This window comes from Natrix helvetica (genome assembly GCF_964273705.1).
Source record: "Natrix helvetica genome assembly, chromosome: 5".
Classification (NCBI taxonomy): Eukaryota; Metazoa; Chordata; class Lepidosauria; order Squamata; family Natricidae; genus Natrix; species Natrix helvetica.
This window is the reverse complement of record NC_138551.1, coordinates 52,535,270-52,553,391: the sequence shown is the minus strand read 5'-3', so window position 1 is coordinate 52,553,391 and position 18,122 is coordinate 52,535,270. Positions and strand designations below refer to the sequence as shown.

Sequence of the window (18,122 nt, the reverse complement as noted above, 5' to 3'; positions counted from 1 at the left end):
GTAAGGTTGCTTTATGCTGTTAATAGAAAATTGTTTTGTAATAACATGCTTATTTTTTAGTTAACTTTGACTTGTATTTTTTTGTTATTTGGTTTTTTATTAAAGTGCTGTATTTTTGCTGAACTAAGCTGTGTAGCCACTTCCTCTGTTTATCTATGTCATCATTATTTTTCTGAGTCTGTTTTAGTTAATAAGCCTAGCAGGCTGCTCAGAGTAGTAAAGTGCCATTTATTTAGATGGTGTTGTTCAACTAATGCTCTTAAAAATAAAGACTTTCCCCCTCCAACTTTAGAACAGAAAGGAAAAGAAATGGGATGCAATATTTCTTCTCCCAGGGAAGACAGATCAGTCCGGCTTGAAATGATTCTGTCCATAATTAATTCAATGTCAATGCAGGAATTAGGAGGGCTAATTCCATGCCTATTCCCATGTTGCTTGGCACCAAATAAATAAATATACATCTAGCATTTTCTGTTGTAAAGACTGCATATATTGTGTTACTCAACTCTGTCCTGAACTATTCTTCTTCACTAAATGGTACTGTTTGAAAAAGAGTTTCTATTGTTTTACATTTTTAAGGTCTGAACCAAATATAGTGATACCTTAGTACTTTTTAACTGCATTGAAACTCATTGAATTTGTTACTCAATGCATTTTGGCACAAAAAAAATGTCCCAGTACTCATTGTTTGTTTGGTACTCAACCCATGAGCTAGAACGTGTCACTGTTGGCTACCTTATGACTCACTACATTATTCCTTATGGGAAAATTTTGTTTGGTCCTCCTTGTGCCTCCCGCAACCAATTAACGATGCGTACCAAGGAATCACTGTACAGTTTACAAATTCAGCTTTTTTATTTATGCATCCCACGAACATTCACATATTTTATATTTGTTTACCAATAACTGCTAGAATTAATTCCAAAATATTATTGTAAAAGTTTCTATCTTCCAATTTTATCTGTATCCTTAGTCTGTTTATAACTTTCTAGGATCCAAGCCTTATTTAGCTTTTTGCTGTTTATTTCAGATTCTTAAAACTCTTAAACCTATTATTAAATTTTTCTTTCATTCAGGATTAGGTAAACTCAATCGTCCCATTCAAAATTTTAATTCTGGAGGTCTCTAATAGTTTAGAAATAGTTAATGAGCAGTTTTCCCAAAATGATTTGAAAATGAGATTTGCAAAGTTAGTATTCTTTAAAATGGTTGTGAAGGGTAGCATGATGGCTGAGCAGTTAAGACACTGGGCTTGTCGGCTGAAAACCAACAGCTCAGGTTCGTGGCCCAAACGTCCTGTGACAAGGTGACCTCTTGTCCTTGCACTAGCTCCTGCCAACCTAGCAGTTCTAAAGCATGCAAATGCAAATAGATAAATAAGTACCATTTCACTAGGAAAATAATTGCCCACATGACCTTGGAAATGTCTTTAGACAGCACTGGCTTAATGGCCCTTGAAATGGAGATGAAAGATGATTCTCATTCATTCATAGGTTGATGCATTGCACTTTGAATAATTGTCACTTGCAGGTGAAGGTTTCCCATATAACTTTGCAGCCAACTGCTAGTTGTCAGGATTTTTGGAATCTGGATATCCAAAAATGTAGCTCTATTATTCTTGACATTAATTAGCAAGGGCAGAGGATAAAAACTTCTATATCCATTAGCTTTGGGCAACTCTCCAGGTTATGGTTTACTATGACGTTTAACTTCAGTCAATAAACCACAACTGAACCAATAACAGCTTTGCATAATGTGCAAATTTAGCTAAAATAGGGATGCCTGTATCTATTTTTTGACTATTGTCAGAACAGATTTTGCATTATTCATCTTGTTGCCAACTAGGGTACATTTATTACACAAATATTCAGAATCAAAAGAAGTTAAACAAGCTATAAATATTTTTAAAACTTGCTTTAAAGGGCCTGAATCAAACATGCACTTTCTCTCGGGACCAGGTTCATCATATCTTCTTAGTTGGTCAGCAATGAATGAAAGCATCTTTAACTACAGCTATCCCAATCTATTCAGCTCAATAGCTTACTATGCATCTTGGGATTGTTCTAATTTAATTACATTCACATAGTGAATACAAAAATTATGAACCTGAACTTTCATATTTACTCAGGGCTTTAATCAAACTGGCTATTTCCTAAAGTAAGCTGAGGATGAACAAGCCCCATGGAGATCAATTGTATTTGCATACTGATTTCCCTGAAAGGGTATTTTTACATTGTTATAGACATTGCAGAATATTTTTGTTTAAATGAAAATATACTGAGACTGGTTTCTGATAGTGACACTGTTATTGTTAGACTTAACAAATCATTGTTCCTCTAAATGTATTATTAATATTTCAGTAATAGCATTCCAAGAGGCTGAAATGTGGGAAACTAACTCAATCTTTCATTCTAAACTGAGACCAGATACTAGGAAACCTGAACTCGGGGCAAACAAACAGGAACTGGAGGGTTTCCCTTTCTATCAAATAAAGTTTTAAAGGGAAGGGGACCTTGTTTTGTCTTTGTTCTTCCATAATAACAGGGTGTCTAGTTTCCTAGCCTGGCTCCTATCAGATAAGAAATGCAACTTAACCTGGAGAAGGATTGGAGTTTCAAAAGAAAATCATGAAGCCAAACGCAAATTAGATTCCTTATACATGTTACTATATTATGTATTGAGCTATTTATTTGAATTGTCAGTCCTGTTGAAGTTCTATTTCTATGTGATGCCATCGTGTGTGAGAAATCATCCCTACCCTAAGCCCCATCCACCTCCCACATTAAGGAAAGTGATTGGTGACTATTTGGAAAAAAAGGAAAGTGAAAGGAAGGAATTGACTAATCCTTTTTCTCAATGTGCCATGTACACAGTAGCAGAAGACCTTTAAGGTCCCTTCTAGCCCTATGATTCTATACTATGGACCCCATCATTTAGGAGCAGTGAGTGATTATAGAGGAAGCAGAAGTACCCAACGTTATGCTGATACAGTACCAGCCCAAGGACTGGCATATTATGCTTCACTTCAGCAGTGGAGAAAGGACCAAAGAAAAACCAGCAAATTATCTCAGTGGCCATAGGGAAGGCTGAATGGCACTTAGCTCTGTGATTCCCCAAGCCCAGCAAAAACCTTAGTTCTGCCCAAGAGAGTTTTTAAGGCAGTAGTGGAGTGCCAGGCACATCAGATCTACATGCATGTTGTTGGGGTTTTTGTTGTTGTTTTGGTCTCCATTCAGTGAAATTGATTTATTGACAGCTATTTTTAGGGGGGGGGATTATGTACATTTTCTCCTTTTTTCATGAACCATAAATACCAGCCCACCCTATTCCCCTACCAAGCAGAGGTTGATTTCTCAATTTCAAAAAAATACCAAAAAAAAAGAGAGAAAGCCACTTAATAATATTTCTGTTGCCTAGGAATCTGTCTAGGCAGAATGGATCCCATCCCACCCATCATTTTGCATAGGCTCTCTTCTTTCTTTCTGCAGGTGGAGCATCCTGTTTTTTTAGGGACTGTGGGAGGAGCCCATCTTGCAAACATCTTCACCAAAATCAGAGAGATGCCTTTCCTGATACAAATGAAAAGTGTTTGAAACTGAATCAAAACATCTGCTTTCTCCAGATAGAAGCACCATTAGACTACTAAAAAGACAGGAAGGGAGAGAGACATGGAAGAAACCTTCCTTGTATTAAGCCAAGACTTATCTAAAATGGTCCAGAACTGATGGTTCAGAGCTGGTAATACACTACATTCCAGATCCTGGGAAGAACAGAGGTGAAAGGTAAAGTAATTTTTTATAGACTGCAATAGAAAACTGAAGAGGCATGTTTTCTGAATAATGAAAAAAATGACCGGAGAAGCAAAAAGTTGGATGTTACACTTATTATTGTCATTTTCTTTGTAACTTCTGGAAAATTGAGGGACCCTTTTGATATTTCTACAAGAGAGTGCTCATAAAGCAACAAAGAAGATGGATAAATTCCGAATGATTTTCCAGTTCCTCCAGTCCAACCAGGAATCCTTTATGAATGGCATATGTGGCATTATGGCTCTCCTGAGTGCACAGATCTATGTGGCTTTTGATTTCAAGTGCCCATGTCTACCTGGTTACAATCTGGCTTATGGGATGGGTATCCTGTTTATGCCTCCCTTAGTCTTGTTCTTGTTTGGTTTTGTGATGAATAACAATGTTTCCATGTTGGCTGAAGAATGGAAAAGACCCATAGGGAAACGGCAGAAAGACCCAGCTGTCTTGCGTTACATGTTCTGCTCCATGGCTCAGCGGGCTATAATTGCTCCTGTAATTTGGATCTCAGTCACACTGTTGCATGGGGAATGTTTTATCTGTGCATTCAGTACCTCCGTCCCCATGCACAAACTTGGAAACAGCAGTTATAGACACTTTCCTGAGAAGGAGATCAGGAAGACTTTAGCCCAGATACCCTGCGATGATATTTACACTGGTCAAGAACTGATTGCCAGAGAAGTGGCAACTAGGTATCTACGCTGCATTTCACAGGTAAGCAAACAATAATGAATATAGAAATTTATTCAAGTTAGCTCATGTAGAATACCCAGCAATGTTCCCTCTAATTTTTTTTCGGTGTGAGCAGAAAAGTATAGTGTTTGAGCGGCACATTTTCATGCCTGAGCACCTGATTTTTTTCCACAGATGTCACCTAAGACAGCAACGAAATCAGTGTTATTTGAAACTCAAAGTTATGTTTATTCAAGGTACCCCCTTAATTAAAAGTGTTATATAATATATCACTTAACAACGCTCCTGCTTAGCAACCAAAATGTTGGTTCAGAAACTCTGCCATTTGAAGTGCGCAAGTCTTAAAGCTGTCAAATTACAAGACCTTTGCGCCCCTAACCCTTTAGAAAAAAGACCCCAGGGGTGTTCAAACTTGACAGCTTTTAAGACTTGTGGACTTCAACTTCCAGAATTCCTCCTCCAGTCATGTTGGCTCAGGAACTCTGGCATTGAAGTGTGCAAGTCTTAAAGCTGTCAAGTTACAAGAACTTTGTACCCCTAACCCTTTAGAAAAAAAGACCCCAGGGTGTTCAAACTTGACAGCTTTTAAGACTTGTGGACTTCAACTCCCAGAATTCCTCCTCCAGTCATGTTGGCTCAGAAACTCTGGCATTGAAGTGTGCAAGTCTTAAAGCTATCAAGTTACAAGACTTGACAGCTTTTAAGACTTGTGGACTTCAACTCCCAGAATTCCTCAAGCCATGTTGCTCTTTCGTGTCGGCACCACTCTGGCTACCTCTGTCCAGACCTGTCAGCTGCGGTGATGTCATCAGCCTGGATCTGCTCCATCTTCGTTTTTTTCACCAGGGGCAGAGCCGCTGCTGAAGATGCCGATGAGCCTCCGCCGCCACCAGAATAACTGCTGCCGCCTCCTCCTCCAACAGCACCACCGCATTTGCTGCCCAGCGCTGCGGCTGAGGTGAAACCGCCAAAGCTCCCGCCAGTGCACCTGCCCGTGGCAGCAGTGGTGGTGCCTCCCCCTCCGCTTGGAGCACCTGAGCTGGGCCCCACATTATCCCTGCCGCCTCCTCCTCCGTCACCGTGCTTTTGAGGAGCCATGAAGCCTTATTTTTCCTGCTCCTGCCCCCTCCGCTGCCTTCCTACTGGCTCCTGCAATGGCGCCGTCAGGTTCCTCCTCGCCACCTCACCTTTGCCAGGGCTCCAGCGCCCTTTTCCCCTCCCACGGTCAGTTCATACCCGCCATACAGCTCCCGCCCCACAGGAAAAAAAAGGCCTCATGGCTCCTCAAAAGAATGGCAGCAAGGAGGTGGCGGCAGGGATAATGTGGGGCCCAGCTCAGGTGCTCCGAGCGGAGGGGGAGGCACCGCCACCGCTGCCATGGGCGGGGGCACCAGCGGGAGTTTTGGTGGCTTCACGTCAGCCGCAGCGCCGGGCGGCAAATCCAGCAGTGCTGTTGGAGGAGGAGGTGGCAGCAGTTATTCCGGTGGCAGCGGGGGCTTTGGCGGCTTCACCTCAAACTACACAAACTACCGTCAGTCACCCCGTGTTCATCAAAGAAAGTCTGTGGAGGTCCTTTGCGGGCGGCCAGTTCTAGCCGCCTGCAAAGGACTTCCCCACGCTTGCTTTGCTGAATACGTGGCGACTGACGGTAATTTGAGCAGCACAGCCGGCCCCTAGGAGGTCCTAGGAGACCGGCCGTGCCGCGTAAGCTCCTGCCGCCGCCCCCACCCCCGCGCCCGTGCTAACCCTAACCAGGACAGAAAATCTGAGGCCCCTCAGCTTCCGGAGCCTGTGACATTAGAAATCACTGCGCGGCAGTTGGAAACTGCTGCGCGGTGCTTTCTTGCCATGTCCGCGGCCACGCACCTTAGAGGGAACATTGATACACAGTCTGTGCCTTCCTACTGTGTTGCCTTCAATTTCTATAAACCCCCAGCCAGATTATGGGGGTTGAAATGCTACAGAAACAAGTTTAGAGAAGGCTGCTATAGGAAATGTTGTTGTGTTTGATTCCAAAGGCTTAGAAGTTGGACTTAGCTATCTACAGCCTCTGAAATAACTTCTAAGATGTTGAGGATTTTTACCTAAGGCGGAGCACTGTCTTTAAATTGACACAACTCCCATCGTCATGATAAAGAATCAAAGGGTTGGAAACTGAGGTGATTAATATCAACTTACTCTTCTGGAGCTGCAGAGGAAGGACTTTTCCATAGGTAGAAACTCTTAGGGTTGTCTTCCCCCACAAGAGGGCAAGGCACCATTAAGCTTATAGTCATCCCATTTGTACAATAAAAAGTAACTATTGGTTCCTCACTCTGTGACCATTGCAATCTTTTCCTCTCAACCTGGGATAAGAAATTGTGCTGAAGGATGGATGAGGAGGAGTTAGCTGGCTGTCCTTTTTAGTACTCCTCTATTGACAAACTACAGACAGCAGCCTTGGCCAACTTAAGCAACAGAAGATGAGGAGTATAGATAAGTCCTGCATAGCAGGGTAAAAACACTGTTTATGGATAAAGATCTGTAGAGATTCTCAGTCATCCAAGTTATGATTGTCCCAAAGGTGTCTTTTCAGGAGGCAACTGGACTTTCTTGTTTTTTCTTTGAAGACATTTTGCTTCTCATCAAGAAGCTTCTCGGATCAGAAGTGGAACATCTTCAAGCAAAAAACAAGAAAGTCCAGTTGCCTCCTGAAAAAAAGCAACTTTGGGACTATTTATGGCTGTAGTGTGGTTGTGGAGGAAGCCATCTGGCAAGATCTAAATTACAGATTTTCAATTATTTCAGCATTTTCCTAAGTTATATAAAGCCAAGGATCAACTGGCAAGCCACACTTAAGCCTTGAGTGGGATAACACCCTGCCTTCATCTTTTTTTAGATCTAGCTTTATAGCAATCATAAACTATTTCATGAAGATTCTTTTCTCATGAAACCAATTACTCTTATTATAGTACATATTTTCTTCATAGCGATCTACTTATATTTGTGAAAATAAAATGAAGATATATTTGCATCAGATGAGGATTAGAAGAAATAGATTGTGTATTCAACTATATGTATGCGCTACGAAGCACAAACTAATTCCCAATTTAATGGTTTTATGTATGTTCCAAAGCTAATAAAAGAATGGATGTTGCCTCCAACTTTATCCTTCCCTGTTCCATATTTCATTTGCCATGCAAAAGAAGTTTAACATAATCCATGATTCCACCTTACAGCCAGAGCAAGCATATTCTGTTGTTTGTTGTCAACATTCATTTCCTGCACCTCTTATGAGATGCAAATTCTTTCCAGGTAGTCAACCCATAAGGACATTATCGACTTTTAAAATCTGGCACTAAAGGCCTTAATCCTTCTTATGTTGCATATTAAAAGTATATCGCTTTTCCCATACAATGAATACTGCCTGCTCATATGACTTGAATGCATTTTGCAGCAAATGTTTATAGAATTAGAAGGAAAATACTCCATTTCTGTTATCACGAAGGGGACACAGAACATTTGCTGCCCTCCTCTTCTCTCACCCCAACCCATTTCACCCTACACACATTTCCACTTCACCCTACCGTAAAGAAAATCTCTTCTTAATAGGAATCTCTGCAATTGTACAGTCAACTATATGGAGATGCTGTTTTGTACATGAAATCACCATGCAAAACGAACCTGGCTTCTAGGGTATCCCTAACCCAGGGACATGCGGTCAGGGGAGGCAGGGGAGGCAGAGCCTCACCTCTCTTCATGAAATAATAGTATATAATATTATATACTATATATATATATATATATATATATATATATATATATATATATATATATATATATATATATATATATATATATATATATATATATATATATATATATATATATATATATATATATATATAAAAAAATATTATAATATTATATACATCCATCCGGCCGCGCTCGGGAGCTGCGGAGGCAGAAATGTTGTCGGCGCTCCCAGATGACGAAGGCACGAAAGCAACTGGGGAACGACGAGAACCTTCCTGCCTCTGCTGGATTTCACGCGCTCCTCGCGACTGCAATATGCAGTCGCGAGGAGCGCGCAAAGTCCAGCAGAGGCAGGAAGGTTCTCGTCGTTCCCCAGTCGCTTTCGAGCGCTGCGGAGCACGAGCCGGCGGAGCACGCTCAGGAAGGCGGGGAATGGGATCACATGTGCTGGAGGCTGAGGCAGCCTGAGCCTCCAGCACACGTGGTCCCATTCCCCGCCTTCCTGATGACGTCACCAGCCTCACCAGCCATAAACCTCACCGCACGTCACTGCCCTAACCTAAGATATCTAGAATTCAAAGAAATCAAGTTTGTCACTACAAAGCCACACCTTGGTTTGGTTTGCACATTATTCCACCTGCCACAGGACTGGGGTAGTTCTGGCTATACAGTTCTGCCTATCAGCTCTCCTATGCTCCTCCTCCTATAGTCCCTTCTGTTTTAACCGAAAGTGAATCAGATCAGAGTCACAAAGGGAATCAAGTCACAAGTAGGACTTAGGGTTTGTCTTCTCTTCCTTTGTTTTCTTTTGGGCTAAATTTCAGATTTTTCTGGGCAATTAGGTTTATGGTCTCATCATTTCACTTCGCACTAAACTGGTAAAAGCTTTTATTTACATACTGACAGTACTAACCATTGAACATCTATTGTGCAATTCTAATAAACTACTAATATATAGCACGGGCATATCAAGGTCTTTGAGAGATGACATGAGAATAGGGGCAGATAGGCTGAGCTTGGACTAGAGCAGGGGTGTCCAAACTTGGGAACTTTAAGACTTGTGGACTTCAACTCCCAGAATTCCCCAGCCAGCATGGCTGGCTGGGGAATTCTGGGAGTTGAAGTCCACAAGTCTTAAAGTTCCCAAGTTTGGACACCCCTGGACTAGAGGGAGGATATGTTCCTGCATTTGTCTAAAATGGCTAATTAGCATTGTTTTGATCTCACCCAGTACTGATCCCTTGACTTTATCTCCAACTTAATGGAACTTCAGACTACCTCACTCATAGGCTGATGATAAGATGAAGACAATGTCATAGAGATTCAGAAGAAAAATGATGTTGCTAGGACACTTTCATGAAGTAATTAGGTGTAAAACAGGAAAGACACTAAATGGAAACTAAACAAAATACATAGCTCTAGAATTCTGAGTAAAATCAGGATATACCCCTAGCTTACCCACTTTAATAGCTTAGTATATTATTATGACTCTTCTTTCCCTTTGCAGGCAACAGGCTGGGTCTTTGTGCTGCTGGTAACTCTGCTGGCTTTCCTTGCCCGAGCCATACGTCCCTGCTTTACTCAGTCTGCCTTTTTGAAGAGCAAATATTGGTCCCACTACATTGACATTGAGCGGAAACTCTTTGAAGAGACATGTACAAAACATGCTAAGAGTTTTGCCAAGGTTTGTGTCCAGCAATTCTTTGAGAACATGAACAAAGACCCCTTCGTGGGCCACACACATATGCACGTTCCTGAGAAGGCACCATCAGACTCAGAGGAAGAAAAGGAACAACTGCTGGGCATCGTAGATCAAGGAACCATGAACAAGCTCCTGAAGAACTGGCACAACTGTAAGCCCCCTTTGTGTCTCAATCAAGAGCTGATGCAAAATGGAACCAGTTGGACAAGAGAAATTGCACAGCCTTGTCCCTCAAAGAAAGAGTATGCAGTCTATTACAGCAAAGTTTGAAGGCAGATAGGCTGAGAACAAAGGACACAAAATCATTACCGGGAACAGTTTCTGGATGCATCCTATTGTAGACTAGATTTTGCCTTTTTCCAGACATATAGCTAGAACTCACATCCTCCCACCACTCAACAGTTTATAGTTTATTTTATTGGAAATGTTTTTACATTAATAAACAAGCTGTAGACTACTTTCTCACATTTATTGGAGCAGCATGTCTTATTACATATAGTCCCAAAAATTCTTATTTATTTACTTATCAAAAAGCTGTATACTGAATTTCCAGCAAGCACCCAAAAGTCATATAACTGATATATGTTTCCATTTTACCTATAAAGGGCAACACATAGTAAATAATATTACCATTTAATACTGTCAGACATTTCTTAAAACAATATATTACAAAGACACTAGAGGGCGGTATAAACCAGTAAGAAATGCCTTCAATACTAAGTAATCATCTCCAGACCAAAACTGCATTATGTCACAAACATTTTGAAATAATTTCCAAAAGTTTCTTTATTTCAACATTATACTTAATTTTGTATGAAAAGTCAAATAATTTTATGCTTCTGACATTGATATGCTAAATTAATACTGTTAGAATATACCTTTCCTTTTCTCTATTTCCAATACTCCAAGTTATCTAAACAATAGAATATTTTAATTAATACTGTGCAAATACTAGTCTACATAAACAATGTAATATATCAAAAAGGAAATAAATCACACAACAGGAGGGAACCTTCAACAGGTATCCCTGGAAAGGGATAGAGCCATTTAAGCACCATCTAAGGCAGTGGTTCTCAACCTTCCCAATGCCACGACCCTTTAATACAGTTCCTCATGTTGTGGTGATCCCCAACCATAAAATTGGTGTCTCGATTCCTAAGACCATTGAAAATATGTGTTTTCCGATGGTCTTAGGCAACCCCTGTGAAAGGGTTGTTCGACCCCCAAAGGGGTCCCGACCCACAGGTTGAGAACCACTGATCTAAGGTTTTATAGGTTACATCAGCACCTTGAATTGCACTTCACAACATATAGTAAATGTTCGATGTTCCCAGCAGTTTGGTGATGTAACAATACAAATCCTGCTATTTAAGCACAAAAGCGTCCTCATTATGGGCAGCTAAAGCTTTCCAGGTGATTTTCAAAAGACTTACTTTTGATCAATACGATGATGGGAAATTTGTTTTGAGAGAGATGTCACTGATAAATAGTGGTTGAAGCTATAGTTGGCCCACAGGATGTGTTTTTCCTGACTTTTGTTTAAGTACGTATACTGTATATGCTCCTTTCTCCTAAAAAGCTACCGGCTGTGATCTACAGAATAATATTTGTACAGGTTCAGCTGGTATTACAGGAATGCTCAAAGGTACAGGAAATGTTTCAATGAATTAATGTCCATTCAACATTCAATGCACACTCAGCATCCAACAACAGGCACCTCACCATAAGCCAATAATATGCAGGCAAGGAAACAAACACAGATACTATGCTTTCCAGCACAGTTCTTTGCAGTAAGAGATAAATCTATTTACATACCCAAATTCTCGTCGTTGTGACTTTTAACTGGGCAAAATGTTGCATCATTGGTCAACCATTTTTGTATCAAGGTACATCATACGGTCTAACTTACAGATTATGTGCATGAAGCAAAATAAATTGAAATATGAGAGTGTACTCCAAGTTTATTTATTTAATGGTTTGTTTATTTAATAACACAAATTAAAGTATTAAAATGTATTCCAAATGGTTTGCTTATTTTGTTAATACACAGAATCACTTTTTTCTTAGTAAGTACGGTAATATCCTCAAAAGAGAAGTTTTGCTGATGTCAATTAATCATTAAGTATCCAACCACAGTTTAAAGCATTGGAAGAAAAAATACAAAACCTGGCATAAACAAACATTCATATTACATTTTATACAGTATTAAGGATATTACTGTTGTATATTTAGAACTTTTGCTTACTAATTGGATCATAATATTGACATGTCATACTATTGGTCATAACCATTTTGTTGCTGGTTTATTATTATTATTAATATTTTCTACCAAGTGAAAATAATTCTGTATCTTCTGGCTGCACCTTTTTTCCTAAGCAAGAGGAACCAATTTTTCTATATAATGAAATGTATATTTCAAAAAATGCAATTATACCTGTCATCCATAAAGAAAATGTTGACTATTTGATGATTATGAAGAAGGTGATGATGGGAGGAGCCAGCGTCGCAACAATATGGTTGTGTGGTCTCAATGCTCTGAGACCACAGCCAATACCTTTGTCACTGGGTGGTCCAAATGGACCTAAACCATCCTGAAGAGACGGTGAACAGGAAGAATACATCTTGCTGATTTTGGGGATATTGCAAAATCCCTGAAAGAAGCAAGAGAAGTTCTTCAAGCTGGCGACAAAAAATCCAGCCAAGGCTGACAAAGTCGGGGAGGCTCCAAAACGGAAGGATATGGAAAGAGAAAGTGTTTCCAGCTGGTGAGGAATTTTTATTGTTTTAAAAAAGAGACTGCCTATAAAAACTTAAAAATTAATTTAAATTGAAGAATAGAAGAATTAAGCGGTGAAATTAAATTTGGAATGGTTTTGGACAGTGTTTATCCCACTTTTTAAACTGCTTTTTACATGGACGGAATCTTTACAAGCTTTTTAAAATGGATGGATCAAGTCTTCTTCTTCTACCTTTTCTTTGTGACTCTCTGTGATTTATAGAACAAAGTTTTCCCCTTTCATTGTTGTGGATACTTTTCTAATTCATTAGAAAAATTTATTTAAAGTTTGGACCACCTGTTCTAACTTGAAATACAAAATAGTTACAAAAAAGAAACTTTTTAACAGCGTTGCGCTGCTCAAATGCTGGGAGGCTTTCTTGAACAGAGTTGTGTGTATTCAGGCGGGACGTTCTTTGTTTAGACTTACAGCTTGGCTACGGACTGATAAGAAGAGAAGCCAGAGGTCCCTTTGAAGTGCATTTAAAGTGAAAACAACGGCATTTGTGAAGTTATGCTTTAATCTTGTTGACCTTCCAAGCGAGAGCAGCTGCGTATGAGAATATAGCATATCAAGAAAACATAGAAGCTTTAAACTCGCAAGGAATATTTTTAGAATTGCAAAAATTATTAAATACAAGGGAGAGAAGGGAGAGAAAACTGGAATACCTGGAGCATCTAACAGCAAAATATGATGAAAAAACCGAGGATGTTTATCAAATGCAAAACGAGGTGATTGAAATTCAAAAAACCGAAGTGGAAAATGAATATAAAGAGATTAAACCTGTCGATATCTATGGCAATCGGTTTATTTTTGAAAAAGGAAAGAATGGAGTATCGAAAGAGGAATTAAATGGAGAGGAAATTTATTCTAAAGGGCAAGATATAGAAGAATAAAAAATTACATAATTTATAGACTATGAAATCCTATTGGCAAAAATATTGATAACTCTGCTGACAATCAAAGACAAGCTGAACAAGGAAACAGAAAGAGGGCATCAAGAGTACATGAGAGATTTCACAAGCAAGGAGTTGCTAAGAGAAGTCCATACAGATTTGATCAAGAAGATGTTTAGAAGACTGGTTCCACAAATGGCAGAATATATGAGACTGTTTTGTTACTGGAAAGATACAGGTTGATAGATGGAAAAGTATAATTTAAAACTAACTAAACTTAGTGAAATTTAGTGACAATAGGTATAGTTAAATAAAAAATTGATAATGATAATAATGTATACAATGTGTAGTGTTATGATAAGTAATAATTGGATATGAATATTGAATGATACCCATGAAGGGAAGGTCAGAAATCCTTTTGAATTATATATAAAGGTTAATAATAATAACAATAATAAAAAAGAACTAAATTAGACACAGTTAAGTTTTGATTATTGGGGGGAATGTTATGGTATAGATACAGTCAAATAAAGAAGAGATAATGATAATAATATATTATTATTATTGATAATAATATCAATAAGGAGGCGAGCCTGTGGCTTAGTGGCTAAGACTCCTGCCTAAGATATAATACAGCCCAGGTTCAAATCCCAGTAAGTAAATTAGACACAGTTAAGTTTTGATTATTAGGGGGAAAATGTTATGATACAGGATATAGTCAAATAAAGAAAGGATAATGATAATAATCTATATATATTTATAGGTATAATATAAGGAAACTGGATGTAAATTGTAAACAGTGATTTGGAAAGGAGGATTATAAAATTTTGTTATTAAATATTATGGATGTTTAGCTAGAATAGGATATAAGGATTCAGTGTTAATGGAGAATTTTAGAAATAGTAAATGAAATGCCAGTATGTGGTTATGTACTAAATTTTGGTATATTTTATGATGAAGGACGTTTAAATAATTATAGTCAAATAAAAGTGGAGGTATGATGATGGTAATATGTATAAACATTTGAGTTAAAATATTAGAGTTAATATGAACTATATTTGATGACGGTGGAAGAGATGCATCAAAACCTTTTGTAACCAACTGATGCACTTTCTACTGTATGTAAGGAAGGACGATTGTTATGTGTTGTGTTTGTTTTGTAAATTAAAAATGAAAAAATGAAAAAAAAAAAGAAGGTGATGATGTTATCCATTCAGACATGTCTGAGTCTTGGCAATTCTATGGGCCAGGTTAGAAATTGACCATCACTTTTATTATGATTGCCATACCAGCTTTGTAATTATGTAAGAGAGAAAAGAACACTGAAATAAATTTTATTGACACCAATTTCTCTTAGAGATAATGTAATTCTCATCTTGCAACAGTTTGTTTAGCGCAGGGGTATCCAAACTTGGGAACTTTAAGACTTGTGGACTTCAACTTCCAGAATTCCTCAACCAGCCATGCTGGCTGGGGAATTCTGGGAGTTGAAGTCCACAAGTCTTAAAGTTCCCAAGTTTGGACACCCCTGGTTTAGCGTCTGTTCGAAATTACAACAGCCCTGAAAAAAAGTGACTTTTGACCATTTTTCATACTTACCGACCATTGTGACCTCCCCATCGTCACGTGATCAACATTCAAACGCTTGACAACGTACTCATATTTATGATGATTGCAGTGTCCTGGGGCCATGCAATGACCTTTTGTGACCTTCTGACAAGCAAAGTCAACGGAGAAGCCAGATTCACTTAATAACTGTATTACTAACTTAACTGCAGGGATTCACTTAACAACAGTGGCAAGAAAAGTGATAAAATGGAGCAAAACTCACTTAACAACTGTTTCACTTAGCAACCGAGATTTTGGGTCAATTGTGGTCGAAGGTCAAGGACTGCCTGTGGTATCCATCAGTTTAACTGAAATATAACTGAAAAAATCCAGTATATAACCCCCAGGGTTCATTTTTTTAAAAGAGCGCTATCAGAGCAGAATTATCTGATCATAGATACAGAGGCACATATGCGTTGTCTTCCTAATGAGCCCATGAATTACTGTACAGTATAACAAGTTTTGCAAGGGGGTTGAATCAACATGAGCATGTAATCACTCATTGCACGGCCATTTAATTTTGCTTATCACTTTAGTAAATGCATTGGGTTATGAATATGCAAAAGCTTATCATCATAACTATTCTCTGTTTGCAAGAGAGGGTAATCACCCCCACCACCACCCCAAAAAAGAGAAGAACATAAATTGTTTTATGGGTTGGCGTTTGAATTCCAACGTGGGTTGGCAAAGCTTCCTGCCTCTCTTTCTAAAATAGTTTTAAATTCTAAAAAAGGAAATGGGAAGCTGTATCTTCATCATACAAATGCATTTTAAAATTATTTTATTTCAGCAAAATAAAGATAACAAGCATAGTAAATAAGATAAGTAAAGTAAAGCATTAATCACAAGCCTAACTTACACTTCCGAGAACATATATCAACCATATATTAGGGATATCATATATGGCCTGCAAAATTAGCTCAAATACAAAAAAAACCTCTTTTCTTTCCTTCTTTTTCTCTCTGTTTCCAGTGTATACTACCGCCATTTCTTCTCACTCTCTCTAGCAACTTTCTAACAGCAAGACTAATCTTGATATTAAACATACTCCTGACTTTTTAATTAATTGCTGACACAAATATCACAGCAGATGTTAGCTATCTGCAAAGTTCTAACCACATAGACCTGGCAGCCCCTGTCTAAGGGCTGTTATCTCTTGCTCTCTCTTTTTCTTTTTGTGGTAACAGTTAATGTAATACAAACCTCTGGGATTTTATTTTTAAGTTGTTATCTGTTACTCCAGCTGTCTGCAATCATACTGAAACCAGGAATCTCTTCCTTTATAAATTAAAAAAAAACCTGCAACGGCAAAGCTGTGATGATGATAATAGAAGTCAAATGCAATTATTGGACAAGAAGATATATTGCATCAGTAACTCGTCTGCTTTTATGATTATAAATGGAAAATTGATGTTTATGATTGCATACGGGGAAATGGTCAAAACAGAGTCAGTTCAGAACATTTTGCTGCCTGAGTTAAAGTAGCAAATAGCATCTACAGATTCTTGCATATAACCACCTGACATTTAACTGCATTATACTCAAAAAGGTCTGCATTAAAGCAGACAACTCTAGAAGGGCCTCTTTCTTTCCTTGACAATAACAATATTGATAATCGAAGTAACTAACAATCTGCTAACCTTTTGTGCAAGGTAGTTATCTAAATTAGTCAAAATGAATTCTGACATCATGTTAGCACTTCAACTGGTTGGAAGAAAATTGTACCAAAAAAATCCCTTTGAGTTAAATAGCATTTCTTGATAAAAAAAAAAAAGGTTAGAGCAAAGATCTTCAAACTTGGGAACTTTAAGACTTGTGGACTTCAACTCCCAGAATTCTCCAGCCAGCTGGCTGGAGAATTCTGGGAGTTGAAGTCCACAAGTCTTAAAGTTCCCAAGTTTGAAGACCTCTGGGTTAGAGGAACATTGTCAACAAAAGTAGCTTGGAGGTGGAAAGGCGACATATGTTTTTAAAAAAAGTCAGGAGGGAAAACAAATGGAAAGCAATTACTGTGATGGACAAAGGTTAGTGACCAGAGAGGAAATGGTGTCTTCCAAGACTCTCAAAACCTATCTCTGGTTATACCTCAGGCAGATCACCCACAACTTCTTCTGCGAAATAAAGCTTTACAGATTTCGCACATCTTAATAATATTGGCTTCAGGAGAAAATATTGTGTATGTAATGTAATGATAATCTATGACTATCTCACTTATTGAATAGGGTTGAAATAAAGAGAAAACTGTGAAGACAAGAGGGGAATTTTCATTGTTAGAGGTGAGTCTAATGCAGTCAACTATAAGCAGGGACAGAGTCTAACAATCTCTTTATTTGTATGCAGTTTCTCCTATAACAGTCTGCTATGGGTTCTGCGGAACAAATGTTCACAATTTCTTCAGTCTGAAGGCTGTGTTTTGTTTTAAGTAGCTTGCCAGAGGGAGGAGTTGGGCTCCAAAAGTGGCAAGATGTAGTAGATTCCAAGTGACCAAATGTCACAACAAACTGAGAACATAATTGGTTCTCATGGGAGTAGCTAAACAATGTTGGAGAGATGGTGGGAGGGAGGGAGGGAGAGAGGGAGAGGGAGACACGCACTTCAAAATCCATTCTTGATCAAACATTATTTAGAAAACCAGAGGACATTCAATTTCTTAACTGAGTATCTTGAGGCAGCTGAAGGACGGAATTCCTGCCTTCTGCTTATGAGTCATCCTTGTTTAGTGGTAGAATGTTTCATTTTTTCCAATAATTTTTCTATTTTTCTCTTCAAAAAGCAACCGAATGAAGCAAGCCCCCCCTTTTTCCTCTCCTTCTCTGCATGCATAATCTCCACCCTGACTGAATTCTTTCTCCTCCCCTCTCAAATGAAAAAAAGGCCCTTTCTGAGCAAAAGGAAACTGCTAGAA

At 38.7% G+C, this 18,122-nt stretch overlaps 1 protein-coding gene across 1 annotated transcript; it reads left to right on the top strand.

Annotated features, from left to right (window-relative positions):
• Positions 1 to 3,971: 3,971 nt before the first annotated feature.
• Positions 3,972 to 10,206, top strand: CALHM1 (calcium homeostasis modulator 1; the record flags this gene model as incomplete). Its single annotated transcript, XM_081956002.1, has 2 exons — positions 3,972 to 4,520; positions 9,742 to 10,206. 2 exons carry the CDS (start codon positions 3,972 to 3,974, stop codon positions 10,204 to 10,206), a joined length of 1,014 nt encoding a protein of 337 aa, XP_081812128.1.
• Positions 10,207 to 18,122: the final 7,916 nt, after the last annotated feature.